General features: G+C 39.2%; 1 protein-coding gene across 2 annotated transcripts in view; it reads right to left on the reverse strand.

Moving 5' to 3' along the window:
- The window catches only part of LOC126319832 (aladin-like), an 81,754-nt gene that overhangs the window by 49,669 nt on the left and 9,375 nt on the right, over nucleotides 1–22,710 (reverse strand). For both annotated transcript variants that reach the window (XM_049993523.1, XM_049993530.1), the window contains exons 3-4: nucleotides 3,221–3,371; nucleotides 2,575–2,780 (exon numbers count right to left, since the gene is read on the reverse strand). In XM_049993523.1, coding sequence (XP_049849480.1) covers nucleotides 2,575–2,780; nucleotides 3,221–3,371 — 357 coding nt within the window. The remainder of the gene's footprint in view (nucleotides 1–2,574; nucleotides 2,781–3,220; nucleotides 3,372–22,710) is intronic.

A 22,710-nucleotide genomic window follows, 5' to 3' on the forward strand; every position in this document is an offset into this window, starting at 1 on the left:
TATGGTTCCAAGTTTCACCTCATCACCAAGCACAAGCCACTGGTCTCTCTGTTCAGCCCATCGGCGTCGCTTCCGGATAAGGCAGCTCACCGCCTGCAACGTTGGGCCTTATACTTGTCTCGTTTTCACTATCAGATTCACTATCGCCCCACGGCCCAGCACGCCAACGCTGACGCATAGTCGCGATTGCCGATGGGCCCCAACCCGGTTTTTGATCGTGATGAACTACTCCGTTTCCACATTGATGAGAAAGAATGTCGTGTGGTCGAGGGTTTTCCACTTACAGGTTCGCAGGTTGCGTCGGCTACTGCGCGGGACCCGGCCCTGCGTCAGGTGATCGGTTTTGTTCAACGGGGTTGGCCGGATAGGACCAAGGGCCAGGCATCAGATCCCCTTCGCAACTACCATGCCTTGCGCCTTCGTCTGTCTGTTCGTGATGGTGGTGTTCTTCTAGCTACGGATGGCGCATCTCCACAGGTCGTGGTGCCAGCCTCTCTTTGGAAAGATGTTCTCAAACTGTTGCATGAAGGCCATTGGGATATTTCTCGGACTAAGTCCCTGGCCCGCAGGCACGTTTATTGGCCCGGTATTTATTCGGACATCGCCCACATGGTTGCTGCGTGTGGTCAGTGTGCTCAACAATTGGCTGCACCTTGTACAATGCCCTCTCCATGGCCTGATCCGGTGCAGCCATGGGAACGAGTGCACGCTGACTTTGCCGGCCCCTTCCTCGGTTCTTATTGGCTACTGTTGATTGACGCCTTCTCGAAGTTTCTGTTTGTTGTTAGGTGTCAGTCGCCCACAACTGCGGTGACGACACTGGCTTTGTCCAAAATCTTTGCGCTAGAAGATCTTCCATCCACGATCGTCACGGACAATGGCCCTCAGTTCTCTTCGCAGGCCTTCCATGATTTTTGTACTGGACAAGGGATTTGTCATGTTACAACACTGCCCTTCCACCTGCAATCGAATGGGAAGGTCGAGCGCTTTGTCCACACTTTCAAAAGCCAGATGAAAAAATTCCTTAGTGATTTTTCCCACAGATGACGCTCTGCTGCAATTTCTGAGTTCTTATCGCTTCACGCCTCTGGGTGATCGCAGCCCTGCTGAACTCTTGCATGGGCGCCAATCGTGCACTCTACTGCACCTGCTTCACCCTGTCAGGCCTTGTGCTGTGTCCCCTAGTGAGGGAAAATACTTGGTGGGCGCCGACGTGTGAGCACGAGGGTATGGATCTCGCCCTAAATGGATTCCAGGGGTGGTCAAGGCTCTTCGCGGCCGCCCGCTTTGTGAAATACGTACAGACGACGGCATGGTTGTTCGCCATTATGACCAGATGCGCCCACGAATGGTGGCTACGCCGGTGCCACCGCCCCTTCCTTCGCCTCCACCAGCAAGAGAAGCCGGTCCTGTCGCTGCTGCCGATCTACCGTATGTGTTGATGCAGCCGACGTAGCTACCGCTTCCAAGTACGCCAGAACCGGCCCCAGTTGCGACGCCGCTTTCTCTGGGACCCATCTCGCTGGAGCACACCACCAGGTCCACGACACCTATGGATGCTGCTCCGGAGTTTTCACCCATCATCTCGTCCAGGAGGCACGTTCCACGCACAAGCTTCCGTCCTGGATATTTTTGACCACACTCTTGTCTCTCCGCGGGATGATCTCGGGGCCTCACGAGAGGCCATGGACGTCTCCGCACTGTCCATGTCTCCTAGGAAGTAAGTTTTTATTTATTTTTTTTTTCAGGGGAGGAAAAGTGTTATGACAGTGCAACGACATTTAACAGTGCCGCCACAACAGTATGAGCAAACGACGATAGAGGCGCTCTGCAACTCGGCTGAGCACGGGAGTGCCACCTAGCTACGAATGGCGCCGGCCGCATGTCAAGGCATGGCAGTCGAATATGAGATACTGAGTTGTTGTTATGTAACCAGCTATTGTTTCTAAGTGAGTGTGTTTGAATATCCACACAATTATTGGTAATTAAAGGTTATAACAGAAAATATGGCTCGGTGAATGTAAAGTAGTAATATGAAGTTACATTCCTTTAAAATTTCTCACATGAAACAGAAAAATGGCATCATTATAAGCTCCCCAAGCTATATTGATTTCCATCTTACACGCTGAACTAAATAATTCTATCTATAAAAATAAAGATGATTGGTAGATATACACTACACAATTTTACAACTTTGCCTTGGCTCCAAAACAAAATTAAAAATAAATTAGTCAAAGTTCATATTACATCACCTGCAAAATATTTTACAACAGCTCAATGTAAGAAATTTATACTTCTGAATTACAATTGGTACCAATACCTTAGAAACATTGTATGGCAATAATTTTAGTCATATTATCTTTTGGGAATTTCAATGGTTTAAGTCTAGTAGAAACAAATACTCTCTTTCTTAACACACTTCTGTCTGGACAATAAAAGAAAATATTTGTTAATATAGAACATTTAAACAATGTTTTTTTTTTTTTACTTTGATGACAGGAGTTTTTCAAAATAAAGAGAGAGGTTTTAATAGCAAGTGCAAGAACAAGAAGCAGCCAATGGACACAAAATTACCTCCATGCCAGAGATGAAATATTCTTTTGATTCTTATATTTGAGGAAAGGCTTATGCTTTGAACCTGCAGTGTAAATATGTACTGAATCATCACGAACTGCAACAGCTAGTTTTGTGCAGTGTGGGTGCCATGCAAGACACCTGACAGGACTGCGACTCCAGTCTCTTGTCTGAGACACAGCAGCAATCAGATTTGTTCCACTCTCCTGCACATCAAAGACAGAAAAAGAACAAAAGTGACTAAAAAACTAAATACTGCAAATTTATAACACTATTAATTAACAAATCAGATAATCATGTATTAATTACACACCAAGATCCTTTTCTGTCTTACTCTTCTTCATTCAAATGAGATTCAATAAGTCTCTGCCACATTTTTTAACATTACTGTGATTAAGTGCAGTTTTTTGTAATAACATAACCCAAAGCAGATCATCAATGGCTGAAATACAAGCTATGAAGTTAATGTCTGAAAAGAATTACATAATAGTGTTGCCTACAGTAATCCAGAACAAACCTTTTGTTGTGACTTAACAAAAAATTAATTCTACATTTTAAGCTCCAGTCAGTTTTCTTAACATTTATAACAACATTACACTCCTGTGCTGAAGTTAATAAAAGCACCACACTATTCAGGTAAACTCACAGTCAGACGTGGGTGAAAACGATTTCTGAGGCGAATTATAATATCAGAAAGTTTCAGCATACTTGATGCTGCATACCGAACCGTGGGGTGTATGTTTGGATCATTTTGGTCCGCCATCAAATTTAATGCCTCCAATAGTCCATGTTCATACCTGTAACAAATATTGAACAGATTAACTGCAGTGCATGAATACTGTAAGCACTCAATATCATTCTGATTCCGAAATGATTAACATTAAAAAATGGTATCATTTGATTTCCTTGTCTTTCTCCCTCTTGTTTAATTATGTTTCCCTTTTCACCAAGGATGCACTTCCCTATTTACAGGACCACAATAAGCACTAGACAAAAATAATCAGCATATGGCTGCCTAAGACCTTCATTAACTGGAGATCTCAAATCCACAGTTTATTTCCTTTATCAGTTTACAGAAGAGAAAAAGTGGTAGTCCAGTAGAAAAAATAGTTATAATGGAGGAGTGAGGGAACAGTTGGAAGGAGGGAGGGAGTACATAGCAAATAAGAGAGAGAACCTATAGTCAACAAAGACACTCCACACAGAGATATTGTAATGTAAGGAATGGAAATTATGACAAATGATGTTCCTCCAGACTGTTAAGTCTGAGGTAAATATGTAAACAATAATGCAGGGGAGATGGTCAAATAATAAACAAAGAGATTAGGTCTTTGCTTAGTTAAGTTTAGCTCAGGAAACGTTCAATAGCCTGTACTACTAATATATAATAATGTGTTAATCTGTTATGATGCCAATACTCTATATAATTTACTGCATAAAAAGATATGCAACTATACGTGAGGAATTTTCAAATTTATTCCTAGAAATATTTACCCTATTTTTGCTCTAAAAATACAAAAATACAATATAGCACCACCTTTCATTATACGCCATTTAAGACCAAGTCTTGATCTCTCATGAGGAAACTTCACAAATTTGTCCTCATATTTTAAGGGGAAAAAACACTTCAAAATATCAGCCTAAATAATTAATACAATGTGAAAATTTGGGCCATGATTCTGGTAATATGCAGTTATGATATTCGGCATGTACAGCGTGTACTAATTGTCACTCGCTCTGTTCTACTGCAACCGCTTAATGCCTGAATGTTAAGTACTGTGCAGTGGAGTGAGTAAGAAGTTTATGAAATACCGTTTTGAGATTCGTAGCATGCTTTGTTCATTATGCCCAAGTGCACAGCTTCTAACCTTTGATTGGTGCCAAAGATCTTGCTTTGATCATTTTTATGTTGCAATAAATACACAAATGCAGTGTAAATGAACATGTCATAAAAACAGTGGCATTGTGCCATTTAATTATTAATATCCCTTTGTGGATTATTTTCTTTGAATTTTCAAACTGTTGCTGTTAAAGTGAAGTGCATCTGTAGAAGATGGGCTGTTCTTCAATGTAACTGGCAAGATTAAACTGTAAATGAAAAAACCATTAACTTCATTTCATAATAATCCTTTGATTGCTTAGGTTTATTCATTTTGATTTTAGGTACATATATAATTGTAGAATATCAGTACGAGAACATCGTTAAAATAAAATTGAACATATATGTGGGTCAGGTTGACATATTACATACTCATTTTACTTACTATTTTTTGCATAAAATAATGTGTTTTTGACCAGGGTTTCAAAACACAATGGGCAGACATGACCACTGCTACCCCTTCTCTTCTCACAAATAGGAGAGCTCTGGTTGTCACTCCAGTGTACAGTACTTGGCATTCGAGCATTAACTGGCTGTAGTGGTGTTACGAACAACTGTTGCACACAGCTATTTACAAATTGTATTTTCAAATAATTACTGTGTACTATCAGAAATAAGGTCTACATTTTTGTGAGAGATTAATTACTGGAACTGATGTCTTGCAAGTGTGCTTTTTTTTCCTTCTTAAAATATGAGGCCCATTTGATGATGTTCCCTTGTCAGTTACCTTTACAGTGCCTGCAAGACTGCATCACCAATTCAGGTTTTTTTCCTTCTTAATTTTCTTCCAGTATTTTTTCTTGTCTTCAATTATTGCTTAAATGTGCAGTTACGCCTGCCTTTCAATTTTTCTCAGCATTGATCTAATACTTTTTTCCATTTTCGTGATACCTTCATTTTTTTACTGATTTTATGTTTAATATTTCTTAGTCATTCATGCATTTTGGCCATATTGCTGTCTTCTAGTTATGAATATTTGTATTTATATCGACTTTCTATTACAAACATCTCTCGAGTGAAATGTGGGGTCCATCTTGTAACCTTACTCTGACCTTTTTTTAAGGCGATCTCTAGTCCTGCTTATTCTGTTGGTGTGGCACCTGGGAACAAGCATCTCAAAAATAGAGATGCTGGCCAGTTGTTCATTTGCTACTGTTGTGTGTATCTAATGGCAAGGGGCGGAAGGATGGCGAAACAACAAGTAGGTAACAAGGTGCTGGACATTCACATCTCATCACAGAATGTGAAGCTTGTCGGCTTGTCTGCTCTGTAAAGCAGGATAGGTAGCAATCTATGACCAATCTGAAGACTAAGTACAATGCTGGTGGAGTCACAAGTGTTTTGGAACACACTGTTCAGTGCACATTAATGAACATGGGGGCACCCTGGGGACAACCCATGAGTGTTCCCATGCTGACCCAGTGACACTATGAATTGTGACTGAAATGGTCATGGGATGATCAATATGGACCAGGGATCAATGGGAAACATGTTGCTTGGTAGGACGAATCACATTCCTTAATGCACCAAGTCAATGGCCACATATAGATATGCCAACATCCAGGCAAATGATTGCTCTGAACACGAACTATGCCATGGACGCAGCCCGGTCAGGTAGTATTATGCTATTGGGAGCAACATCCAATAACATATTTATTGTCTGTGGGCAGATAAATAAAATAGTAAAATAAATAAATTTTGCTTGGGCTTCCATTGGACCTGCAGAAGTATTCAAAGGCAGAATCACGGCATTTAATATAAAGAAAATCAGCTAAGTAACAATGCCCATCACATGATCTTCACAACATACTATGGCAAAATTTTCAACATCAACGTGTTCCAAATTGTTTAGACTTTTATGAACTGTTGATACACGTTTGAATATGACATTTTCTTCTCCATAAGATTATCGGACATGCTTTTCAGTGACTACATGAGTAATGTATTTCCTGCAGTCGAGCCACGATCTCTAGTAGACATAGTTAACAGTGACGTATCAGATGAATTCTCACTTTAAAAGGGCATAATGCAATTCTTCTCTTGATGAACTACATAACCTGCCAGATGGAAGACAAACATTCCTTTGCTGAGATGCTTTCAAAAAATCTTCAGTGACAGTTGTGTATTGATTTCAGCTTCTGTAACAATGCTTGGAACACGCAGCATTTTCTTAATTATATTTTACAGTTCAAAAACTCTCAGTTCTTTTGCTAAAAAAGTCTTACTAACGTCAACATGTGGCTTGCATATGATATCAACAAAAATTACAGGAACATGCACGAACTGACGCAATGGGTGATCAGAGATCACATAATGTGAAATTACAGGCAAGTGAAGCCTGACTAAATTTTGTCGTCAGAAAATAGCTGAATTCTTTTTCTACAGTTACTTAGGTATTATAAACTACTTTTAACAATTACTCTAAGTTCTCTCTGAAGCAAAGGTGTTCATTTTATTTGCAGGATGACTATAGATTTCATTATTGTTCTGTGGGTGTCTGCATTTTTGTACAATGTGCTTTAGGAAAAAAAGACTAAGGTGTCTCCACTAAACCATTCATATCCCCTATGAATATGGACGTTTCTCATGTGACAGGATTAGCCATTATTTCTTGAAGCCCAGGCTATGCCCAATTTTAATGTATGTTTCTGACAAAAGAATATTAATAATCCCTTATGAATGATTCCATCAACTGCCTAACCGCAAGGCAGCCAAGCGTGCTATCTCATACACCCCAATTACCCATGCCCACACATGCTTTTCCTCCCTACCGGAAGGTCATGCCACAGTGGAAGGAAAATAAAAACCACATGCAGCAGTCTCTCTCTCTCTCTCTCTCTCTCTCTCTCTCTCTCTCTCTCTCTCTCTCTCTCTCTCTCTCTGTGTGTGTGTGTGTGTGTGTGTGTGTGTGTGTGTGTGTGTGTGTGTGTGTGTGTGTGTGTGTGTGTGTGTGTGTGTGGGGGGGGGGGGGGGGGGGGGGGCGCTCTAGTCTTATAGCTTGTAATTCTCTAAAGAATTTTACACTTTCCTTCTAAGAGCTGCTTTTACTATAAGTTATTTTGGAACGGGCTATTCTCTGTTTATTTTGTAATCACAAAACTTCTAGTTTGTTACACCTCAATGATGCTTTTTAATTTTTGCTGCATCCAGTACAAGTTCAACCTGTAAACTTTCTTGGGCAGAAGAAATACTGGCAGACACCGCAGTTTCTGGTGTATCACATACTCTGTGACATGATCTCTTTCACACTTTTTTGGAGATTTTCTTTCTGTGATATTTTCAATAGGCTTTCTTGGCAAACAGATTTAAATGAGAAAGAGCTCCTGCTTTTAGAAACAATTTTTCTCTTGGAATTTCAACCTGCTTACCGTTGATGATAAACAAGTCTGCTTCTTTACAGTTTCCTCTGTGAAATGAGAATTTTACACAAAATAATTGAGTTAGATTTCTGCCTTTTTCAGAATTTCTCTCAGCCATTTCAAAAATTCTATTTGAGACCTGAGACTTTACTTTCTCTGTAATTCCATCTACAGGTTGGAATGAAATGTGTTATTTTTTTATTCTTCTCTTTTAAATGTAACTAGAAGATTTAAGTTACTTTGTAACCACAAGCTTTGTATATTCAGTGTTCATATACAACACTGTAAACAAAAACACCACTGAGAATTTCAACAGACTTACCCAATGAAATAAAATCATCCAACATGAGTCTCTGTCGAGAGATTTGTTTGAAGTTTATAGGAAAGTCACCTGCCCTACATTAACAGTGTTAACATGTGGCAAGACAGTGCATTTCCTCCGTTCTATTTACTACTTCCAACACGACAAACATATGTATCTCAAGACCAGGATTGTGGTGCAGTACTTTGAGGAGCATGATACTGAACACAAATTTATGTCTTGGCCACCAAATTTGCCTGATCTGAACCCAATGGAACACATCTGGATCTGGGGGTGCCATTGGGCACCAGCTCCGTGTCAAAAAATCACCAGCTTGTAATTTATAGGAGTTGCAACAACTGTGCTTAGACATCTGGTGCCACATACCTCCAGAAACAGGGCAAGGACTTGTCACACTCATGCCATGCAGAATTGTTGCTGTATTGTATCGAAAGGTAGAAAAACACTATCAAGCAGGTGGCCACAATATTTTATCTGATCAGTGTATACACTGTCCATGCAAAGAGTTGACTGGTTTATTCCTGGCTTATAAGTGAAGTCAGGACAGTAACCATGGTAGCAGCTAGAACTAATAACTGTAAACAACAGATGTGCATTTGACCAGTCAGTTGTGAGCAGGCAGTGTTAAGCAGTGGAGATGTGGTTGTAGTGTGGCAGTAGTTGTGACACAAATTGCAGTGGAGCAACGTCTCTAAATCGAGTATTAAAAATATTCTCCATAATGTTTTTAAGAATAGAATACTACATGCAAAGCATGTCCTCCACACTTTGACACCTGAACGAAAAACAATCATGTGTTGATATCTGGCAAAACTTAATTGAAATGCAAAACACAGACAATTCTTTTCTGAAGAAAATGATCACAGATGGTTATCAACATGAACCTTCCACAAAAAGACAAAAGATATTCACATGAAGGCCATCTGACAACGGAACTTACATTCAAGCCAATGTGAGATGCAAATAGAACAACATCCCAAACACAAACTTTTCTGACCATTTCATATGCTTGTGTGAATGTTCTGTGCATTGTACTCAAGCAGGGGGAGACTATGTAGCATACCTGAAGCATTAAAACTACTATCTTAAATTTTCTTTATTTTTTTTCATCCAGTTTTGAAATTTTTTATTACCTAAGATCCTTCAGATTAGTGGCTAAGTTGTAAATGATTTTTATATCTACATAGTTCACTTTTATTTGTTTCATGTTAACACTGATTGAGATACAGAGTAGGTTGTTATTCTTTCTAGTGATAGAGATGTTGACAGTTTGACTGACTGGTCACATTAAATCTCAAAAGTGAGTAAATGTACCATAGAGCTGTTGTTGCCATGAGCAGCTGTTTAAAATTTCCTGCTTACAAGATGTTAGAGGCTAGACAATATGAAACCCTTATTCCAATACACTAAGCAATTAATAAATTGCATGAAGATACCTGGCAAGATTAAAATTGTGTGCCACACCAATACTCAAACTCGGGACCTCTGTCTTTCACAGGCAAGGGCTCTACCAACTGAGCTACCCAAAGTACGACTCACAACTGATCCTCGAAACTTTATTTCCACCAGTACCTCATCTCCTACCTTCCAAACTTCACAAAAGTCTCAGTCCGGCACAGTTTTCATCTGCCAGGTAGTTTCATAATGGTGCACACAGTGTTGCAGAGTGAAAAATTCATTCTGGAATAAATTACATTCTTTATAATGAGTTGTTTCGAATTATGATGCCATAATTAAGACATTAATGGATAAAAACAGAAAATTAAGCAAATTTCTGACCTCACCACGTTAGAATTTAAGGTCTGTATATCATTTTCACTTTAAGTACTTTTCAATACGCTCACTCAAATAATTTATCAAGTGGATTTCATGGTGTGGGTTCCGGTAGTCATGTCCTAGTTCATGAACCACGGGCAACGTATGAGTGGCCAAGCAAGTGGTCCCGACAGTGAGGATACCAGTTACTTTGGAATAAGGCTGGGCATCTCGGACATATTCTGAGCCGTGGTCACCTTTGTGCTCATACGGCAAAGACTACCAAATCCACCGGTTAGTCCCTCAACTGTTAGGGGTAAAACTCAACGGGACTCGGGGCAAGTAAGGCTTGCAACCTGCTTCCCTGGTACTTTAAATTTGATGCTGGCAACAATCAGAGCAAAATGCCTCGGACCTTTGGAGGTGACGGAGTCCCACCTCTAACTGACAAACCAGGGACTCCTAAGATACGACTTGGCAAACAAATGGTAATGAGATGGGGAGCTATTAATATCAATGGGGGCTACTCTGGGAAGAAGGTAGAGCTGGAAAGGCTGCAAGTAAGATGGGGCTGGACATTTTAGCTGTTAGTGACATTTGGGTAAGGGGTGAGAAAGAAGAAGTAGTGGGAGAATACAAGGTCTATCTGTCAGGAGTCAAAGCAGGAATAGCACAATGGGGTGTAGGGCTTTACATCAGGAAAGAAATGGAACCCAGCATATTTGCAGTAAGGTATGTAAACGAACAACTGATGTGGATAGATTTGACAGTGTCTAGCAAGAAAATTAAGATTGTGTCAGTATATTCGCATTGTGAAGGGACAGATCAAGATAAGATGGATAGTTTTTATGAGGTACTCAGTGATGTAACTGTTAGAGTAAAGGACAAGGACAGTGTTCTGCTCATGGGTGATTTTAATGCCAGGATTGGAAATCGAACATAAGGGTATGAAAAGGTTATGGGTAAATTTGGAGAGGATATGGAGGCCAACAGGAACGGGAAACAACTCTTGGATTTCTGTGCCAGTATGGGCTTAGTAATCACAAACTCCTTTTCTAAACACAACAACATTCACCGGTATACTTGGGAAGGCAGGGAACCAGATCTGTCATTGACTATATAATAACAGATCAGGAATTCAGGAAGGCTGTTAGGGACACACGTGTATTCAGGGGATTCTCTGATGACACTGATCATTATTTAATCTGCAGTGAAATTGGGATTGTGAGGCCGAAAGTGCAGGTGGTCAGGTCCATATGTAGGAGGATAAGAGTGGAGGAACTTCAGGATAAGGAAATCAGGCACAAGTACATAACAGCGATCTCAGAAAGGTACCAGTTAGTTTAATGTAGTCAATTACAGTCATTGGAAAAGGAATGGACAAGGTACAGGGACACAGTACTAGAAGTGGCAACAGAATGTCTTGGAACAGTAGCGTGTAAAAGTAGGATGAAGCAAACAGCTTGGTGGAATGACACAGTCAAGGCAGCCTGTAAAAGGAAAAAGAAGGTGTATCAAAAATGGCTACATACTAGAACTCAGGTAGACAGAGAAAGTTATGTTGATGAAAGAAACAAAGCCAAACAGATGATTGCAGCATTCAAGAAGAAATCTTGGGAAGACTTTGGAAACAGGTTGGAGACTATGGGTCAAGCTGCTGGAAAACCATTCTGGAGTGTGATTAGAAGTCTTCGAAAGGGAGGTAAGAAGGAAATGACAAGTATTTTGGACAGCTCAGGAAAACTGCTGGTGAATCCTGTGGATGCCTTGGGCAGATGGAGGGAATATTTTGAAGAGTTGCTGAATGAAGGTGAAAATACGATCAGCAATGTTTCAGATTTCGAGGTAGAATGGGATAGGAATGATGATGGAAATAGGATCACATTTGAGAAAATGGTCAGCTGATTGCAGTGCAATAAAGCAGCTGGGGTGGATGAAATTAAGTCGGAACTCATCAAATACAGTGGAATGTCAGGTCTTAAATGGCTACACAGGATAACTGAAATGGCCTGGGAGTCGGGACAGGTTCCATCAGACTGGACAAAAGCAGTAATCACACCAATCTTTAAACATGGAAACAGAAAAGATTGTCACAACTACAGAGGTATCTCTTTGATCAGCATTGTGGGTAAAGTCTTCTCAGGTATTGTTTAAAGGAAAGTGCGAGTATTATTTGAGGACCAATTGGATGAAAATCAGTTTGGGTTTAGGCCTCTTAGAGGTTGTCAGGACCAGATCTTTAGCTTACGGCAAATAATAGAGAAGTGTTATGAGTGGAACAGGGAATTGTATCTATGCTTTATAGATCTAGAAAAGGCATATGCCCGGGTTCCTAGGAGGAAGTTATTGTCTGTTCTACGAGATTATGGAAAAGGAGGCAAACTTTTGCAAGCAATTAAAGGTCTTTACATGGATAGTCAGGCAGCAGTTAAGAGTTGACGGTAAATTGAGTTCATGGCTCAGAGTAGTTTCAGGGGTAAGACAAGGCTGCAACCTGTCTCCACTGTTGTTCATATTATTTATGGATCATATGTTGAAAACATTACACTGGCTGGGTGAGATCAAGATATGTGAACACAAAATAAGCAGTCTTGCATATGCGGATGGCTTAGTTGTGATGGCAGATTCGATTGAAAGTTTGCAAAGTAATATTTCAGAGCTAGATTAGAAATGTAAGGACTATGGTATGAAAATTAGCATCCCCAAAACGAAAGTAATGTCAGTAGGAAAGAAATATAAACAGATTTGAGTCCCAAATAGGAGGAACAAAGTTAGAACAGGTTGACGGTTTCAAGTACTTAGGATGCATATTCTAACAGGACGGCAACATAGTGAAAGAAATGGAAGCGAGGTGTAGCAAAGCTAATGCAGTGAGCGCTCAGCTACGATCCACTCTCTTCTGCAAGAAGGAAGTCACTACCAAGACTAAGTTATCTGTGCACCGCTCAATCTTTCGACCAACATTGTTTTATGGGAGCGAAAGCTGAGTAGATTCAGGTTACCTTATCAACAAGGTTGAGGTTACGGATATGAAAGTAGCTAGGATGATTGCAGGTACTAGTAGATGGGAACAATGGCAGGAGGGTGTCCGCAATGAGGAAATCAAAGAAAAATTGGGAATGAACTCTATAGATGTAGCAGTCAGGGCGAACAGGCTTAGATGGTGGGGTCATGTTACACGCATGGGAGAAGCGAGGTTACCCAAGAGACTCATGGGTTCAGCCGCAGAGGGTAGGAGGTGTCGGGGCAGACCAAGGAGAAAGTATCTAGATTCGGTTAAGAATGATTTTGAAGTAATAGGTTTAACATCAGAAGGGGCACCAATGTTAGCACTGAATAGGGGATCATGGAGGAATTTGATAAGGGGGCTATGCTCCAGACTGGACGCTGAAAGGCATAATCAGTCTTAAATGATGATTATGATGGTGGATTTTATTTATCCGTATTTCCTCACATATTACTGTTAAAGGAAGTCCACATTTTTTGTGATACCAAACTAAACAAAACATGTTTTGCTAGCTTCAGAAAGAACACAGAATCAATTCCCAATTTTCTACAAAGTGTCACTTACTTCTTGTATTCAGACATAAAATTATATGTAACAATAATGAAAATGAGCTTGGCTGACCAACAGCAACTTCGCACTCTGAGTATACTCTCCCCCATAACGGCTTAAAAAACCCATTCCGTACCACATTCCTACAACCATAATAATTGAGTATTTCTAAAACTATACTATGAAAACCACATGTCAGTGCTTTAGACTAGTTGTACAAAATACCAAAACTGTTTTATGTATCTTTCCATGCATTGATTGAATTTTGCAGTTTGTTAGTCAAAATTCAAACTGCGATAAACTGGAAATTCTATTTTGGGAGTGTTATGCAACTGCTCTTGCATACAGGATTCTCACCAGTACCTTAATAATGTGTAAATGATGATGATGAGTTCTGGGGATGCGCTGAACTACACGGTCATCAGCGACCATACAAATTCCCAATTTTTACACAGTCCAATCTAGCCACTGTCATGAATGATGACTATGACAAAATGATGAGGACAACATGAACACCCAGTCCCTGGACAGAGAAAACCCCCAACCTAATAATGTGTAAAATTGACAGCTGGTTACTGATATATCTCTTACTCTCTTATTCACAGAGGGATTCAACAATGGTGTAATTAATCATGTCTGTGCACCCATGGATGACACATCTGCAGTGACAAGCAATCTTTGACTAGTATGCTGTGTGTATTAACAAGGGAATGCCCCAATATGACTAGTAAAAGCTTCTTCTGAAGCTTTTTATACATGAAGAACACATCAAAATTTTATCTGCTAAGATAAACTTTTTTAAAATAATGTTGAAAGCTGCCAAAATAATAAGTCACCATGTGGATGGCGAAATGTATACCCCTCACTTTAACTGTAGCAGACAGCACATGTGCAACACAGTAAGCAAATGACACAGCTCACAACAGCAATTTCTCAAGAGAATTCAGTTTTCATTGTTAGTTTCACAGACACAGTAATTCACAGTTACTTGTTGCTTATATAACTGTTAAAAATGGAAGTAAAACTGAATTAATTTACTCGTATATGCTTCCTAATAGCATCTATCTTTGTGCAGGTTTCAGAGTTTCACAATACCATTGTATAAAATTACAGTTTTGAACCCCACAAAGTTAGAATAAGAAGAATGTGGATTGCAACTGAAATCATCTACTTCTCCTGAAGACTTATATATGAGTTGTTAGTTAATTTCTTGGACATTTGTTCGAATGATATCGACACTTCATTAGGAATTATGCAAACATTAGAAGAAAGAGGTTCCATAAACTGTGGTTCCAATGATGATTGTTGTACAACTAAAAATCCATGGAAAAAATACAGTACCTTCCTATCCCAAAGAAAACAGAGTTTTCAGTGACAAAGGAAGGCTGTAAATTTTTTGTTAAATGACGGAGGGAAAGAAGTTTAAAATTAAGTTGTCAGCAAAGCCAGTTTCATTCTGTAAACACTGAACATGAAGTGTATAAATGGGAGAAAGATTTACATGCAGTACAAAATATGGGGCAAAATGAAACTTGCGAAAGTGTGAAGGACAAACTATTCAAAAGATTTAGAATTGCTTATGACAGTTATAACATCCCAGCTTCCTCAACCAAATAATAACATCCCAGCTTCCTCAACCAAATTATAACATCCCAGCTTCCTCAACCAAATTATAACATCCCAGCTTCCTCAACCAAATTATAACATCCCAGCTTCCTCAACCAAATTATAACATTTCAGCTCCTCAACACCAAATTAAAACGTTGCATTAGGAGGTGTCTGCTTCGTGCAAAAGGTCTTGAGTTTATATTGACGACAACAAGTAATTCTTCATTACAGACGTTTATTTATAAACAGAACTGACAGACTTCACAGACTCAACAACTGACTCTCCGAGCTAACCACACTGCATATCCGAACTGGCAACTGACAACTCCCAGGTGTATTAATATCTTTCCAAACAATGAGAGTCTTTGACAATGTTTTGTTTACAATACGATAGCAATTCACGACTTAAAACTAAATTAGACATTACAGAATTTTAGTACAGATTAAAGTAAGTAAAAGGATCAGTACATATAAATTCTTACAAGCATAATTTCCAAATAGATTTTATAACATTTTTCTACCAGCTTCTGGATAACCTTCACCAGATTTGTACCGATGTTTCCAGAAATATCTTGACATTTGATTCTGGATATTTCTTGAGTGATTAGAACAACTATTTACATGTAAAATGATTTAAATCGTGTTTCAAAACGTAAATAAATCTTTTTAGCAATATTTCTTGATACAAATCGTCTTTCGAAATTAGGTTATGAAACAGTTTTCACAAGTTTTCGTATTTTTGCGATCATAATATAGAATTTCTCCATAGAAAGTTGCAGAAGTGTGCATTAAATGTTCATTTACAGACTTTCTCTTTAGCTGGTGAGTTTTTAAAAGTATCTTGTCCATATTATACGAAATAATTTAGCTCAAAACTGATAATTTATACAATTAATCAGAGCTACAGCAAACAGTGAGTCTTTTTTTTACAAAATGAAATATAATTACGAAATTGAATGAAAATAGGTTACTAACACTAATATATATTTACATTAATTCTATTTTTGTTCTTTCTGTGCAAAATGTCCTAATATTGACACAGTACAATATTTAAACATCACCAAAGTTTCCCTTTACATTTTGCATATCTGTATCGACATCCCCTAAAAGTCTACAGTATCGAATACTTCAATATGTCCCAATATGTCCTGTAATGTTACACAGTCTATGTACAGTTACCAAGGGAGATCTACTAGGCTAGGCCATCTGAATTGCAAGTAAGATGAACATTACTGACTTCCATGCTTCTTCAACTTGGTCAAACAGATTCGAAGAATTATAAAGAAAAGGAAGTGGCAAAATTATGGAGTTTACTTATGTGTAGTTGAGATGTCATTAACAGGTACTACTATAGACAAATTCATTGTTTCTTGCTATTCCCCAAAATGCCGTGTTTAAAACCAGCCAGTCAGATTTCATGCAAGAACTGAGTGCAAACTGCAAATTATAATTTCAAGTGTAAAAAAAAAGGGCAGACTCACTTGTGCAGTCAATGAATGATATGACACATTCCTATAAAACGATGCCAGTGTTAAGTATCAGGTTCTTTTTATTTTTTTATGTCTGTCTGAAGGAAACTTAAGACAAATTAGAGCCAAAACGTAAAAAAAGACTGTTCAGTTACAAAAATCTTGTAATCGATGCAGCAAAACCTTGAAAAATTAAGAAAAACACTTTTCAATACTACATCTGAAATGTCTTCTTACCAGGTGCAGAAAATAATTCATTGCTTCTGTTGGACTTTTGGACTGGACTCAACAACACCAGAACAAATTTGGATTCCACCTTGAACTAAATGTAAGTCTGCCCCTCAAAGAAATTTTTCGACAGCGTAGGGCATTTTTCAGAAAATTATTGGACAATATAATTTCTGATTGGCCTTTGTCATTTCAAGTTTACAGCGAACAGTAATGTTAAACTAGATCATATGTGCGGGTCTGATCAAGTGTGCCTGGCACACAGCATAACATGCAGAAAAACAGCTATGACCAGTTGTTACTCCATCCCAGTTCTGTGTAACTGAAAACTAGTAATTGCAGCATGTCATCTATACAGTGAGTAGAAACCTATTTTTTTCCTTATTTGATGATACTCCAGTAACATATCAGTTTCTCCAACTGGCTATAGCAAAATTTTCACAGCTTTCCCAGTTGTTCTGACTGTTGCTCTGCACCAGCTGAACATTCCTACCCCACACTATAACAACATTTGTCTGAGCCAGCCGAACAGTCAGCAGCAGAGTGCACTGATGTAAATAAACAACACACAGCCAAAGGGAGCAGCCCACTGTCTTACGCTGTCAGCAATGGTTCACTGTATTCCCCACTTTATTCCTTCTCAGTACAAGGGCCTTAGTCTCAATTTTAATCAGCCACATAAGTCCAGTTAAGGTGGTCTCATTTATGATCAGTATCATCTGAGCTGTGGACTCATCCTCATCATGAAATTCCAAGACAATGACTGACAGTTCTGGAATTAATGTATAACCAAGTAAACAGAATCCTTCCTTTCTTTGTAGTAGCTGACCCCTCAGCAGAAACTATTTTTGGCCTTGATGCATTTTCCATCCAAAACTTTGTCCACGTAATTCAGAACATCGTTCCATGTGCAGAAATAGATCAGTTGTGTCTCCATTATGTCCCCTTTTTTTTCTTCAGGACTGGAAACGGTATTTTTTTTTTTTTTACACACACCAACATTACGTCAAAAGAGTTGGCAGTACTGACCTTTTTCAAAGCCTGCCCAACACCTTTAGACTTGTGGGATGAGGTTAATGTAGAAATGTATTGGAAAGAGGAGTTATAAGTGCTGTCCCTAATCCGTTATAGCAGATAAAAATCACTTTTAGTCATTGTGGAGATGTCCAAAATATGGCATATGCTAACTCAATTGTGGTCTCATACCCCTTTTAGCATCCTGACGAATTATTTTCAAAACTGATCTTCTGGAAGGTTAGTTTAAACTTCCTTTGGATAAGCTTCCAAAATCATTCTGCCAATGCCTCATTCCTTATGGCCTCTAGCAATACAGCAGATTACCTTTCAGCATTGGTAGTGCAACACCTATCTTTCAGAAATTTTGAGAACAAACTATTGTCAATATTCCACAGTGTGTCCATTATGTGGATGATGTAGTGGTCTTAGAGGTCAAATCTCTGCTTAGTATTTTTTATCCTTTTATAACCCGGGTTAAAATCTAAATTGTTGAAGTACTTCTTGCAGACTTCCATTAAGTACACAGGACATATCTTTAGCTGGGATGACATTTAACTGAAATCAGGGAATGCGGCACCCGATTTCCACATTCCTACACCAAAAACTAAGGAATGTGATGGTTTTTATAGACAAGATTACATACTATACATGATCTATCCCCCAAATTGCATTGATACCCCATTCACTGACTCAAAGGGGTCCAGTTTCAGTGGTCAGCATGACTGTCACCAAGCATTTCTTACCTCTCATGTTAATTACAGGTGTGTCACCATACAGTGGCAGGACCATTCTATCACAAAGGTACCTCAGTGGTTCGGAGCAGCCTATTGCATTTACATCTAAGACACTCGCAATGCCACAAGAAAATTATTCCCCGCTTGACAGGGAGGCATTGGCAATTAAGTTGTTGTTGCCCATATTTGGCCCTAAGTCAAAGCTGCCTAAATGGACACCTGGAAGGTTACAACACTGGACTCTTTCCTTATCAAAATATCAGTATTCCATTAACTATTGTAAATTGGCCCAGAATACAAATACAAACGTGTTTAATTGTTTCCCTTTCGGTTCCCATCAGGAATTTTCATAGACAGCAGGAAAAGTTGGCGGTATGGTTCCCCAAACATTCCAGAGGTGCTGCAGTAGTCACATGTGAGGAGCCACTCTCAAGACTGGTTTGCCAGTTCATACGAACCGGCTGGCCAAGACCCTTCCTTTGAGAGCCCTTCAGCTTTTCAAAAGTGCCCTGTTATTGAATCAATATAATATTTAGTGTCAAAAGGGAATTCAAAATGTTCTTCACTCCTGTATCAGTCCCACCAGGGCATTCCCAGAATAAGGAATCTGGCACAATGACGTGTGTACTGGCCACTGGTTGACGAGCACATTTTGTGTGTGGCTCAACACTATTAAGCTTATTAGATGCATCAGCCAGCCTTGCTCTCAGCCTATCACCTGAGCCCTACATCCAGTCAGCATTGGGTAAGGTGCATGTGTTTTGCACGTCCATTCCATGGGGCCATGGGGCTTGATTTTTTTATAGGTGTGTATTGTCATTTTCCATAATGTCACCAAAACACAAATGACTATGTTGGAGAACACCATTAAGGGCCTGGCCACTTCCCCCTCCCCTCCCTCCCCGCACCTACTGAAGGCGCCCTGCAAGATTTTGTCATTGATAATGTACAAGTTTTCATTTCCCAGTTTTCAACAGTTTTGCACTACAACAGGATCAAGCATATTACTGCACCTCCATTTCAGCCTCCCTCTAATGGGATGGACAAACTTAAAACACACTTGGAAAAACAAATATCATGTGAACTATATGCAATTTTGGTGGACCCTAAAGTTACCATCTCAGAATTTTGTCATATTTGGTACATGGATACCTACATGTCTTAATAGTAAAATTTCCAAACAGCACTGTTGTACCTAAAATCATTCCTGTTGAATTTGGACTTTAAGGCTCAAGGGTGCGTACCTCGTCATTAATCAGGCATCAATTTCCCTATATTCACAGATTATCTATTTAGTAAAGACTTGACCTATAAACATCAGATTGTGCACTGCAGCTCTTTAGTCCTAGTATTAAATATAAATAATAATGAAAAGCATTTGGCATTGCACTTAGTAGTTCTTACCTTATTTTAAAATGACTCAATCGGAAGAAAACGGTGAAATATCTGGTAGCAATCTTATGTGCAAAGAAGAATATCCTAACTCACTTTATTCATTGGCAAAGAATAAAATGAAAATGCCACTTACACATACTGTCCACATTCAACACTATTGGTTACAAATAAATAAAAATAAATTGTTTTGACATCTTGATCCAAAAACAAAATAAAGTTTATTCAGATGCAAGAGATACAATCTTTTCAAGCTACTTGTGGCAAGTTTATACAATCATGCACTGTGACTTTGTAATGATGGGGCAATCACTTTACATATAAAATTGGAGAAGGGAACCCAAACAGCACCTTTCCTACTGTGCCATAGAAGGAAGAGTCATTCAGCAGAATGATGTACAGTTAATGCAAATGTTATCATCATCTTTAAATTTATGTGATAACTGCAAAAATTGTACTGTGTATCAGTTTTCGTTGCATTTGAAAGCCACATATTGCTCCACTTGCAGCTGTTGCAACAAAGCATTTTTCACACTTTGCCACAGCAACAGTGTCTGCATTAGAAAGGGTTAATAGCAGTGACTAGAATGCATGGTGTGCTCATGTCTTTTGTTCCAAGAAAACTTCATATGATTTGATCCACTACAAAGAAACAAAGAACTTATTAATGTTCAGTACTTTGAGTACAATTCTTTGAGATGAAATAAAATAAGTCTTTCCTGGTGTCATCATCCTTATCTATCATGGTGGAAACAACCTTTCCTTCCTGCACAAAGTCTTGAGAAACCGTCATTTTCATAAAACACCTCTACATCTTGTTTCATAGCTCCAGGGTAATATATTCTGACCACTCCTGCATTCTGGAGAAACAATTATATCACTAAGGGCTTTAAATTTTTTTGCTGTGACACCAAATGTAGCTGCTACCCTGACTGTTCCACAAAGGTGGAGCAAATATTAAAACATGAATCTGTTCACTGTGAGGAGCTCTATTACACCAGAGAAATGTTTTACACTGCTCAGGACTGAACTGTTTGGGGGAGGAGACCAGACAGTGGGGTCACCATCTCATTGGATTAGGGAAGGACAGGGAAGGAAGTCGGCCGTCCCCTTTCAAAGGGACCATCCCGGCATTTGCCTGGACCAATTAGGGAAATCACAGAACACCTAAATCAGGATGGCCGAATGCGAGATTGAGCCATCGTCCTCCTGAATGCAAGCCCAGTGTGCTAGTCACTGCGCCACCACGCTCAGTTACACTGCTTACGTTGTCACCCTACGAAATACAGGTTGTTATATGTTCTTTATTTCTTTGCAGGGGATCAAGTCATATGAAGGTCTCTTGGAACACAGGTATAGTGCAGAACATGATCTCACCGTGGACTTATAATCACAACTGTTAAAACCTTTCTAATGAACAGACTTTCAACAAAAGCAAATGGGACCACTACTGCTATGGCTGTTTGTGAAAATTCTTTGTTGGGACAGATATGAAGGGAGGCAGTACATGATTTTCAAATACAACAAAAACTGGTACATATGACACGTTTCCCAGTTGGCACATGAATTTAAAGATCATGAAATTAATTAAATGTCTCCTGCTGAATCACAATCCCTTCCACGGTACAGTGGGAAGGATGCTGTTTGGGTCCCCTTCTTCAGTGTTACATGTAAGATGAATGTTCCATCATTACAAAGTCACAGTGCACGGTTATATAAACTCGACAATAAGTGGCATGAAAGATTGTATCTCTTACATCTGAGTGAACCTACTCTGCTTTTGGTTCAATATCTCAAGGAATACAATGTTATATGGCAAGGTGGAAGAGATTTAAAAATAAAATTTCCTTCTTCATATTTGAATTTGTTTATGAGACTGTTCCTCGCAGAATTTTTACATCTATGCACATCAATATGTACGTATAAAAAATTATTTGTATGTCTCATTACTGCCTTGCCCCTTTTTGTTTATTTCACTGAAGTTGTCTTTTTAATTTACAGGAATGGAGTAACGATATGTCAGCAAATTTGTTCATCCAAACTATCTCACGTAATGCTTCACACTGAAAAGACACTGAAGAGTGAAATGTAACACATACAAGGTGAACAACTTTGCTTCCGCCGCTTGCCGATAGGTGGTGACAATGGTAGTAGTAGTCAAAAGAAAGCCTTCCAAGACCTCAAGCAATTAGTTTGGACTTCGGTCAACATATCCTCATCCAAACATTAAGTCAATTTGTGTCTGCATCATAAAGTTGTTCTTGATTGAAAATGTCAGTTTACAAGCCTAATTCTCGTCATTTACGGGATGTGTTACTGTTTTGTTTCAATACGAAAGAAACAGCAGCTGTGTCTAATCGAATGCTCTCAAGCACATATAGTACGGACACTATTAGTGAAAGAATGTGTTGTGAGTGGTTTCAGCACTTCAAGAACAGTGATTTTAATACCGTAGACCGGCATAGTGGTGGAAGAGAGAATGTTTTCAAAGATGCATAATTGGAGACATTGCTGAATGAAGACTTAGTGTCAAACTCAAGAATTGGCAAGATTAATGGGAGTGACACAGCAAGCCATTTCAAAATGTCTCAAGGTTATGGGCATGATTCAGAAAGAAGGAACTTGGGTCCCGTGTGAGCTGAAACCAAGAGACGTTGAACGGCACTTGTCTGTCTGTGAACAGTTGCTTCATAGGAAAAAAGGGAAGGGATTTCTGCATCACACTGTGACGGGGGACGAAAAAAGGGTTCATTACGATAACCCTAAACGCAAAAAATCATGGGTATATCCCAGCCATGCTTCCACGTCGATGGCTCT

Source organism: Schistocerca gregaria, chromosome 2 (genome assembly GCF_023897955.1).
Source record: "Schistocerca gregaria isolate iqSchGreg1 chromosome 2, iqSchGreg1.2, whole genome shotgun sequence".
Taxonomy (NCBI): domain Eukaryota; kingdom Metazoa; phylum Arthropoda; class Insecta; order Orthoptera; family Acrididae; genus Schistocerca; species Schistocerca gregaria.